Source organism: Poecile atricapillus, chromosome 21, assembly GCF_030490865.1.
Source record: "Poecile atricapillus isolate bPoeAtr1 chromosome 21, bPoeAtr1.hap1, whole genome shotgun sequence".
NCBI lineage: Eukaryota > Metazoa > Chordata > Aves > Passeriformes > Paridae > Poecile > Poecile atricapillus.
Window position 1 is genome coordinate 1605352 of NC_081269.1, and position 11629 is coordinate 1616980.

The 11629-nt window shown below is 47.4% G+C and overlaps 1 protein-coding gene across 2 annotated transcripts in view; it reads right to left on the reverse strand.

Annotated features, from left to right (window-relative positions):
* KSR1 (kinase suppressor of ras 1) overlaps positions 1–7330 on the reverse strand; it is a 49929-nt gene extending 42599 nt beyond the window's left edge. For both annotated transcript variants that reach the window (XM_058854469.1, XM_058854470.1), the window contains exon 1: positions 7054–7330. In XM_058854469.1, coding sequence (XP_058710452.1) covers positions 7054–7278 — 225 coding nt within the window. In that variant the 5' untranslated portion in view covers positions 7279–7330. The remainder of the gene's footprint in view (positions 1–7053) is intronic.
* Between the last annotated feature and the right edge of the window lie 4299 nt (positions 7331–11629).

Sequence of the window (11629 nt, forward strand, 5' to 3'; positions counted from 1 at the left end):
AGTGAGAAAGCTTTGAAAAACAAGATCTCCCTACTTCAGCTTATTTCAGAGGAGCTACATAACTGTACTAAAGCAGGATTTAGTCCTCTAGATTACTCTAGAAATAAAAGGGAAAACTGCTCTGGAAGAAGAAAAATGTTGCTAGAAAGTTGGTAAGAACCAGGTGTGGAGAGGTTCTCCAAGAGCACTGCAGGCAGCATGAGGGGCATGGACACACATCTCCCCATGACTGCACTTACTGACAAGCCCATCACCACCCCTAGCAATGTATTTTAGTGCTGATGGCCAAAAATCAATCTGTGGCTCTCAATCTGTAAAACCTACTACTTATTTATTCTCTTCAGTTTAGAAATAAAACCTATAATAATAATAATAATAATAATAATAATAATAAACTGGAACCTGCAGTCCTCAACAATAACCCATACACAGCAACAATGAGGAGCTCAAGACTTCCTTTCCAAATTTAGATTGCTTCAAACAGAAGTGAAAGTTCTTTGATAAATCAACAAACACACGGTTTAGAAGCATATAAGGAGAGCAAAACTGGGAAAGAAGGTGCTAAACTCATTGCAAAAAGGTTCTGAAGCTTTCCAAGGCCCCAGCCCCGAGGGTCCTGGCTGCAATGCTGAACACTGGGGTCAATGACCTGTTCTGGCAGAATCAGATCAGACCAGATCAGAGCCTGGATCTGCTGCATCCCAGCAGCATTCCTCAGTGCCATGTTAATTACTGTTCTAAAGAGAGCTCACAGCCTCTGCTATTAGAGCTCTTCCACGTGGGGTAACTACTAATCATCCTATCAGGGGCACTGCATAACTCCAACCAAAACGTGATTCCTTACTCTGCTGCTTAAGTATCCTGTGATCCTTCCCAGCTTCCCCAAGATGCACACAGAACCAACTGGATGTTCTCACTAGGCATAAAAGGAATGAGAGACCTGGTCTCTGCTCACTTTAGAATACATACAGAAATGACAAATGTATTTTACCTTTAAAGACAGATTTTGAACAGTCTTGAGCTCAGGTGTGTAAGTCCAATGAGATTTGGATCTTCCATCTGCCTCCAGCCCCAAGACCTCAGACTTCAGCCTCCTGTGCTGCACTTAGAGCCAGATAAACACCAGACACCTATGATCAGCCTGGGCTGTGATTCCCTCAAACCCCAAGAGCAAGGCCCAAGCTAAGTTTTGAGCTTCCACCTCAGGAATGCCCCAGGGTTCATTTTAAACAGGTTGTGTAAAAAGCAGGGAGCTGAGCACAGAACAGGTGATTGTCACCTAGCACAGGTGCAAGTGAACACCACAGCTGCAGTAGTGATTACCTCATGTCCTTGGAGGTGTGCAGTGTGAGCACAGCTGGCTTGGACACGCCTCTGGGATTCGTATGTGGCACAGGAGCTCTGTGCAGCTCTGGCTTTAGTCAAAAGGCCTCTGACTACCTGTAAACTCTGGTGTTTCCCAGTTGTCCTCCCACAAGGCAAGGCAGAGTTTATCTAGTTTAACTGTCCTAGATTGCAGGGGCTATGCTGATGAGGACTGGCTGCTAAGCCGGAATGCCAAACTGTTTCCTAATCATGTACTAGTCTGACTAGGTGCACACCCCCACCAAGAAGCAGGAATGCCCACCACACTTCCATGCACAACTGCTCACAAGGCATGTCTTGGAAGAACTCCCCATTTCTTTTGGAGCAGGTGTGTTTCCAGATTTAGAGAGCTTCTGTTCCCTGGATTTGCCTGCTGTGGCAACTCTGTGCTGCTGGTAGTGTCGACTGTGTGGGATTGCTCCACAGGAGTGAGAAATGAGCAGGGAGGGAAGTCTGAGAGCTAGCTGAGTCAGAATCATCCATACATCACTCTGTGCCTTTTACCACAGCAGTAAACCAGCCAACACATTCTTCAAGCCCCCTAATAGTGGGAGATAGACAGGCTTGCTTTCAGCATAATTTTCCTTTTATTAAGAAAAAAAACAAAACAAATCCCTCTAAGCTGAAAATAAGGGTAAGAAATACTAATCTTAAAGGAAAGGTGAGGGTTTATCCCTCAAGCATCTGACAGATTACACTTAGTTGGAAATATCATTGTAACAGAAACTATTCCCTAAATAATCTGGTATGTCACATGACTTCTTTGTTAAAGAGTTCCTATTTATGACCAAAGCAGGTGATAAATTTGTGTACCCCATGCTGACTCATTGCTGTACATCTGTCTCTAGCGTGCAGCTGGAACACTGATCGGGGCTTTCCTTGGGTAAAATGCGGTTCACAGCATTGGAACTGGACTAGCAGCCCAAGGTCCGCACAGGTGGGATCTGGGCAAGCTTGGTCACAGTCAGGAGTTCAGCTGGACACAGCTGGGGCTCACCTTGGCTGCCTCCCTGATGAGATCAGTTCTGTGCATGCACAAAAGGTTAGAAGTGGTATGCAGAGACTGAGGCTTGTGCGGCACCACAGGCTGTGGGTTCCTGTTGCTGTGTGCAGGCACAGACAGACAGAGGTGCCAGCCAGGCTCTGCTGGGCTCCTGCACTGCAGCTCCAGGGCTGCAGGAGGATAAGCAGGAGTAATGCAGACCACACAGGCAGCCTCAGAAAGGCAAAGGCAGCACAGAGCCTTACTCTAACACTTCCAGTCAGTACACCATGAAACAAGGCAAGAAGTACACAGAGCTTGACAGAAAAGTGAAGAGCCCCTTGTCCTGTCTTCATATTGATGAAAACCTGCTCACCAGAGCTTGTCCTGGGAGCTCAGGTAAGTGAAAACACTGCTGCTGAGTTTTAGTGTCAACATTTATATAAATTCAGTGGTAGGAGATGTGCTAAATTCCATTATGATGTGGAAATTCTGATCATAACTGTCACAATGGAAAGATTATGTCTGCAGACTAGATAATAATATATGGTCTTCCCTTCTGCCAAGTCAAATAGAATCTCTGTTGAAGACTATCTTGTACAAGGAGTGCACAAATTTAAGAAAGGAGAAAGAGTCCTACAAAAACAAAAGACACTTTAAGAAAAACAAATGTGCTGCATATATGCAAAAAGATGAAGTAAGAGACTTTCTTCTTCTCTTACATAAGATCTGCTGGGAAAGGAAGTCTCTTCAGCTGAACAAAGCTCATAAACATGTGGCTACAGGTTGCAGTTTGGCCTGAAAAATTCACTACTCCCACTACTTCCAATTTGCAAACATAGTTGTCCTTCCCTTATGCATACATGCCCAACTTCCAGTCTGCAAGTGTGGACTATTACCATCCCTCTTCCTCTTCTCTCATGCCTCCCCCCATTTTCAAAGCATTTGTTTCTGTTGAGTTGAGAGATTGCTTGGTAAGATAAGCCTTTTCTAGACAAATTGCCAAATGAATTGAGATAATGCCAAAGCAAGTTCAAACAGATTTAATCCACAGGTACCATTCAGCCACTGTGAACGACTGATTTGTGGAGAGTAGACTGACTTATTTGTGACTCCAGCCCAGCTGGAGTCAGACTTTCTGGGCTCTGCTGCTGAAGGTGCTGAACAGAAGACATTCCTGAGGAAGATCTTCACACACCGGGCCAGGAGTGTCTCTATCACACACCTAGTCTGGCCAGAGAGCCAGGAGTACAGTTTTCCCAAAGAGCAGGCAGAAATCAGAATGTGTGCTACTGCCTCACCCCGACACTCCCACCATTACCAGTTTGGAGGCAGCTGCTATGCCAGAGCCCCTGCAGTCAGCTCTTCTGAGGCAAGAACCCAGCTAGAAAGAAAATACATCTGCAGTCTAAATCCACTCCAGGTCTCACAGTTCAGCCTTCCTGTCTCATCTTTGCTGCAGTCAAAACTGGGGGGCACTGGGGAAAGGTGTCCCACTTGGTCTGTGGATTCCCACAGCTCACCAAACCAGCTAAAAAAACCACAGGAACCTCTCCTGTTGCCAGTACCTGTGACTGTGTTCTGCTCACCTCCAACAGGCTGGTTTGAGCTGCAGTTGGAAGTTGGATGTTCTTCACCACAGATGTCTAGTCCAACCAGCAGTTCTCCAGCCAGGGAAATGAATCCAGAAAGATACTGCCTTCACAAAGAAATACAGCTAAAAATAATATGCTTCTAACTTTGCAAAACCAAATTGAGTCATACAAGGGATTAGTGTAAGGACAGAGGTAAAGACTGACAGAGCTATTTCTTTCGAAGGATGCTTGGAACAACACTGGATGCTCACTACATGGCAGACATTTTTTTGTGTCTTACATATGGGATAAAATTACCATTATTTTCCATTTCAGTTTTGTAGTCAACTTGAGAAGTGAGTAAACCTGCTAGGACAGAACTGAAAGCACAGACCAGCACTGGGTAAAAAGAAAAACACTCAAGCACTTATTGGGCAGAACATATAAAACTTTAAAAAACCCAAACTAGACTTTGTGGCATCTAAGAACACAGTCTGCTAATAACCAAACTAACAGAACCTACCTTCCACTACACGGAAACTCCCTGCCCTTCTAAGAAATGGCCTTCCTATCCTGAAACAGGGTCAGCTCATATAACACATTACACTCAACACATCCTTTGCAAGCAATTCCCACAGCACTTTCTTCCCTCTCCTTCCTGTATCTCAGTTTTCCCTGAACTCTTCTGAGCCACCATGAGTGCTTATCTGTACCTGCCAAGGTCCAGTTTGAAATCCTTATCTACTACGTGCTTTATTTTGAGAACACCTTACAAGCAAGAGGAATGAGGAAGGACTTAAAGCATTGCAGTAAATGGGGAGGGAGCTAAGTGTGAGCCCGAGTGCCCTTGGTTAGGTTCATGTTCTTGACCTGGCAACAACATGTCACTATACAGTTTACCAGTTATATGAATGGAACTAAGTTTTCACAATTCTTTTTCCTCTGAAGTCTTTGCACAGATGAAAAGCCCTGTGAGAGTTCAGCCCCAGCCTAGATGAGCTCCCATTTTAGGACAGATGTATAGTACAGATGTGGCTCACAGCACTTCCAGTACCACCAGTAGCTACTAATCATGACCCACAGAGCCATTTGGTGACTCATGGAGGCCACCAGAGAAGCACAGCAGGCCCTGGAGATCTCTGAGCAACTGCCTGCACCACCAGTACCCAGCTCCCTGCAGGACCAGAGCTCGTGTCTGTGTTGGCATGACCCCACAGGCAGAGGCACACAGCCACAGTGGCACTGCTGGCACAGGAATCAGGGCATGGGAACTCCACCTGGTACCTGAGACAGCTCTGGGCCCACATCCGTCAGGGGGAAGCAATGACAGCTTGGGGAAGCAAACACAGACCCTGTGCTCCTGCTGTCTGGCTCTGTGACCACAGTCAAGCACCAGACTCGGGCTATGCCTGACATATTTTGGTGCAGGCTACCCAACAGTGCAAAGAACACAGAGTCTGTGCCCATGCCCACAGCTCCATGTGTGGGCAGAGATCCAGCACTTGGTTGAATTCCCAGAGAAATCACATACTGGACTGTACATCAAAGAGATTTTCTTCTGAACATAAATTTTATGATCATCAGTGAACGTGGCACAGCATTTAAACAGATAAATGCTGAAAAGGATTGTATGCATACACTCAACAACTATCACTAGAAACAGCTTTTATTGCCTTAAGAAGAGCCACAAAATCATAAAAGGCCTTTATACTTTGTTAATAAAGGTTTTCTTTTAGAACAGGTCCACTAGCAAAATAGTGATGATCATTTTCCAAAATGATGCTGATTGACATTGTTTGGACATCAAGAAGGCCCTCGGCAGAGCTGCCAAAAGGCTATACAAATATTGTTTCATAGAGAATAGCCTTTTGAATGCTATTTGGAGGTGACAGGAGGAAGAACAGCGCTATAAATTTGGGTGGGAAAAAGAACCAATCAAAACAAAACACTCCACAAAACAAACCAACCAAATAAACAAAACCACAAAAAAATGTCAGACAAAGAATAAAGGAAGAATGATAGATTTTCACAAGGCTGTGCCAAAAGCTACCTACCACCTATTGTTTCACAGTTTTCTTCCCAACCTTCATTTCTCACGTGATTGATTTTTTAGCATCTAGGTTTATTACAGTCACAGTGTTGTGATGATCCTTTCTTCCTAAAAAAGCCCAAAGCTCTATCCAGCTCCACAGTCTCCAGCATCAGGTAGAGAAGAGGAGCATTAGCATTTACATCAAACTTGAATCAAAGAAGGGGACAGGAGAGGACTGCTTGCTTAGAGTAAAACTACCTGCACAAAAGGTAAAAGGAAATGTTATTAATTAAGTATCTAAAGGCCAGATGAACTAAGGAAAAATACATCTATTTTCCCTTTCTAAATACTTATACAGACTTTTGTACAGATCCAGCTCTTCTTTAAGAGCATCACAGCAGCGCATGTTTTGTACTTGAAAAATTTCATATAATCTTTCTAAACAGCAGAACATCTCTCCAGCCCCGTCCATGATGCTGTTTGAGCCACAGCAACAGAGAGAAAAGGAGGAGCAGATTAGATCAGTGAAACTGAGCCAGGGATAGACAGGCCTGGAGCAGAGGGCAGGAACCATCAGGAGCAAACACCAAGGACCTGAGGCAAAGGGGAGTTTTCCCAGTTCGCCAGGACAGCGGTGTGGGAACACACCTCCTGCCAGGGAGCCTCGAGTCACCTTTGCTCCGCGCCTCACATCGCATCCCGCTCCATAGGGACACTGGAGCCCGGCACAGGCCCCGGGCGCGGCAGGGCGGCCGAGCACGGCATCACGGAGCTCCCGCGCACACCCGCCCGACAGCCCGGGGCTGCCCCGCACCTGTCCGCGCTCCGCCGGCACCGCGCTCCGCTCCGCGGCTTCCCCGGGCGGGGGCCCCGCGCCGGGAGCGCCGAGCCCACTGACAGCTCCAAGGCAGGGCCGGGGCGCCGCTGCCCCCGCCAACAGCGCTCGGCCCGCGGAAGAAGGAGCGGGCACGACGCGGCCCCGGTGCCGAGGGGACAGGGCGGCGGGCAGCGGCAGGCCCCGGCCGCGGCCCCGGCCGTGCAGGGCAGAGGCGGCAGCGCGGCCCCGCTGCGGCGCCCGCGGCTGCCAGCTCGTGCTGTACCTCCAGCGTGCGGATCTCCTGCTGCGTGAGGTCGTTGGACGCGGCGCACTTGGTGCGGAGTCCGCGCAGGTTGGAGAGTGAGATGTCGATGAGGTCCTGCAGCAGCCCGCACTGCTGCAGCGTGCTCCGCACGGCCGGCAAGCCCCGCGGCCCCGCGGCCTCGCCGCCGCTCCGCTCCTTCCTCTCCAGCATGCCGGCGGCTCGCAGGGCAGCCGCTCTATCCATCCCTCGGCATCAGGGAGGCCGGGAGGCGAGGCGGCGGCGGGGGAGCGGCGGAGGGAGGGAGGAAAGGCGGGAAGGAGGCGGGCGGGAGGGAGGTGGCCCCGCCCGGCCCGGCCCGGCCCGCCCCGCCGCGCTCGCCGGGCAATCACCGCGCGGTACATGCGCGGCCGTGGGGCTCCGCGAGTGCTGCCGCTCCGCCCCCGCCCCCGCCCTCAGCCCCCGCCGGCGCCGCGGGGCGATCCGTTCTGCGTGTCTCTCGCCACTCATTTCCCGCCTCACCCCTCAGTGTGTATGTGTCCCTCACCCCTCAGCGAGTCTCTCATCCCTCAGTGCCCCCCTCGGCCCCTCGGTTCCCGCTTTGGTGATTCCCTCTCCTCTCTCTGCGCCCGCCACAGCCCCTCAGCCTCCCCTCAGCCTCCCCTCAGGTATGTCAGGGCTCGCAGCTCGCCCCGAGGATCCCGTGCTCGGCTCCGCTCCCCTCCGCGCCCCTAGAGGAGGCAGGGCCGGGGCAGGGGCGGCCTGCCCAGGCTGGGGCAAGTGTGAGTAGTCATTAGGATAAACATGTTGTAGTGAATATAAGCTTTGAGCACGGTAGGTGTGTGGGTTCATCCATATAATGAGTAGGAAGGAGCTTTATGATGGCCTTGTGGAATTGCTGTGGTTTCAGCTTTCACAGTGGAGATATGAGAAAAATAGTCCAGGTAACTGCATTACATTTGGGTTCATAGCCAGCCTGTCTGATGGACTTGCACAGAGCTGAGCTGTCACTGGAGGAACCACTCATCTCCCAGTTATTAGAACTGGGACTGTTCACCTGACATGAAGGATCCAGAGAGGCAGCCAGATTGTACTTCACTGACAGAAGAAGGCAGCCTCCCTAATTTGCACTAAATTGATACTAGGTTTTAAAAGCTTAAATGACATGTGAGTCACGTGTGGCAATACAGAAGGGAGAGTCCCAAAAAAAACCAAAAAAACAAAAAACCAAAAAACTATGAATATAGGACATGAGGCAGTGGAGCAGGGCAAAGCAGCTGACATTGAGCTGTTTTTCTCATGGTTAGATAAACACTGCTATCCACATTAGTTTGTGTGGATTTGCATCAAGTAGTGTGGCATATGCTGTTTAGTAATTTTCTTAAGAATGTGGGTCAGGTTAAGTGTTTGATTTCATTGTCGTTATTCACATGCTGTAAATTTCATACGCAATAAGGGCTTTGCTGGATTAGGGTTTAATTAGTTTGCCATCTGATGAGTCCTGTGGTTTTGGGAAAGTAACTTTGCTTATTACCTCCATATTTCTGACCTTGTGAAAAAGCCTTTATCTACCCTGTCTGCTTTCAAGAGCAGTGGAAGTTTAACACTGGAAATTTTAATTTCTAGGACTCTGATGGGTTGAAATCATCAAATACAGGTGACTGTGGAACACGGGAATGTTATTAACAGGATATTGTTCTTGTAGACATATCCTGCGTACCCACCTGAGACTATCCATTTGCTTACAGACAAGAGGCCGAGTGCATTGCATAAGAAAGCAGCCTAGGAAACTTGTGGGCCGTGCATCACGGGATACTTGGCATTCTCTACAGTGTTGTGTGTTGGGAGTGCCGGCCTCATTACCCGGCTGCCATCCGTGGGCAGCATTCCAGTCCCAGCACACAGGGCTGCCCTTGGGCCTGCGGGAAAAATGTGCTGACTAAACACTGCTTGTGTGTCCATCCCTGCTCAGCATCCCTGCTGCCTCACAGGTTGCAGGGCTGGCGCCTTCAGGGAGCGCAGGCTGCTCTTCCACCACGGACTTTGTGTGCAGTCCTGGTAGTTTAAGCTGTCTGAAACCACAGCTCTCTGTCTATAAGGAAATGGCGTACAGCACTGCTTATCAGAGAGCTGAAAAGAGAAATACTATGGCTGGGCTGTGCTAGAAGGACCATGCAAGCACACTGAATGTACTCTTTTCCCAGAGATTTCAGGAAGTGGCATTGTACTGTACACATTTATTGATGCACCTGTTAGGATTTTTCTTTTAATGTACAGTTTATGTAGGGTGGACATAAGAACTGTGTTCTCTAGAGTACAACTGCTTTTTTCTTCAATTGAGTGAACCGTACCCCCATTGTCAACCTCATTCCAATGTGAATTGTACAGTGGCCTTTTTTGTCGCTGTGTCAAAAAACAATAGTTTTGAAAACAATAAAATGTGGAATGTCTGAACTGGATCAGAGAAAACTGCTAAGTCCTTGGTTAAGACACTGACCTTAGGATTGAGGGGGATTTCTCTTCCCCACCGCCCTCCATCTCTCTTGTCCACACAGATCAGGTTCTACCTACCTCAATAAAGCCCAAACCTTGCTAAACACCCCTGGAAGTCCTGGACCATAGCGATGGTCTTGGACTCAGTAACATAAGCTCAGTGGGGAAAAAGACTCTTTTTTGTTCCAGGAGAAAGAAAAGCACTGATGCATTTCACATGCTGCCTGTATGAAAAGCCTCTATTACCTTTTTAGCTAGCTTGCCCCAATTTCATTCAGCTATCACAACACTGAATTTAGATGATGAGACTGAATTACTCTATTTGATGTGTTTAACACATAATAGAGACCTGTTTTAAGAAAATGCAGTGTTGGGATTTGAAGAGCTGAAATGTTAGGTATTTCAGATAAAAGAGGCCTTTATTATCGGTGATTTTCCCCTCAAAGGCTTCCTCCTACACAGCCATAGGAGTATTCCTCTCCCCGGCACAGCACAGGGATACACAGTAGCTCTGGCATGCTCTTCTGCTGGGAAGCTGGGAAACTTAAGTCCTATTTTTAGACACGCTGCTGGATATTCTTGTTAGGATATACAGAGAAAGTGAGGATGGTGAGATGGTGTTCCTGGAACAAATCCTCACCATTCCCCAGTTTAGGTATCTCCATTGCCTACAACTGAGCCAAACCAGTTGACACAAGTATGACCTGCACCTTTAAGGAAGAATTTTAGTGTAGGTCCACTTCTTCCATGGATTTTTTCCTGCTCAGCTGTCTGTGTCAAATGGCACAGTCAAATGCAAGGGATGGATCAGCAAATCCACAGGTTTGGAAGTGGTGGATCCCAGTGATTCAGGGATAGATACAGGAAACTGAACTGTGTGATGACAATAATGGAGAAAGATCAAATATGTGAAAATTAAACACTACTCCTTTTCTTAACAATAATTTCATGGGTGGGGAAAACAGTTGTGTTTGGGCAATCTTAAGGGAATTTCTGCTCCACGAGTGGAAGGCACAAGAAACTGTGTAGCTTTGGTCGGTGTTTTCTGTGGACAGGTGTTGTGGTTTAACCCCAGCTGGCAGCTAAGCACCACTAACCCCCTGCTCACTTCCCCTTCAACAGAAAAAAACCTTGAGATGGGTCTGAGAGGAGGAGGACTGGAGTGCTGTGTTCATCTTACCTTCTGGAGTAACAAGTAAACAAGTATTGCAGCTGTTACAGCAACCAGAAACTTCCTAGCTTTAAGAACATAAGAATTTTAGTTGTCTATAAAACAAATAAAAACCTCAACATTTATTTTTAGAGTAATCTCATGGGTTTTGCAGTCTTTCTTTAGCATTAGCTGTGTTGCAATAGTGCTGCCTTTTTGTCTGCTATTTATCACCAGTCATTTCTGTTTAGACTATAAACTGTTTGGGGTAGGAAGAGTCTTTTACTCTCGGCTTGCATGGCAATGCCTGAATCTCAGCAAGAAGCCTCTGAGCTCTGCTGTAATATAAATACTCAATAATGACAGGCCCGAGGCTTTAGCCCCCACCCCACTTGGAGCACTGCCAGCCTGTGGGGTTTATTCTAGCAGCAGACATGCCAACAGTGAAACGTGACAAGTTTTGTTGGCGAAAGATATTCATAGGTCTAACAAGGATAAGAAACACCCGCCTTTAGAAACAGAGACTTATGTCTCTCCAAGGATAAACACTCCCTAGATTGACTCATGCTGGCATAATCCCCTTGTGCAATTTGTATATTGGCATTAGATATGTGTGTGAGGCAAAAAGACAAATATTTGGTTAACAAAACAACACGGGGATAATAAAAAATAATTAGGCAGCTTTACCTCTCAGAACACTGCAGCAGGTGCTGCTCTTCCTCTCAGACAGGCATATCCCTGCAAGCAGAGCTTCCTGATGTTTGTTTTATTTGCAGCAAAACAACCAGTTTATTTTGTTAAGCGATCTCAGAATAAAAATAATTAATAAATAATTAAATGAATTGAGTCCAGTAGCATGCAGTCGGATGAGGGAGGGGATATACTGTGGTGGAAAAAGCAGGCTCATATTCCACAAGAGAGCTTTGTCAAGTGTATTGCATAAGGGGATTACAG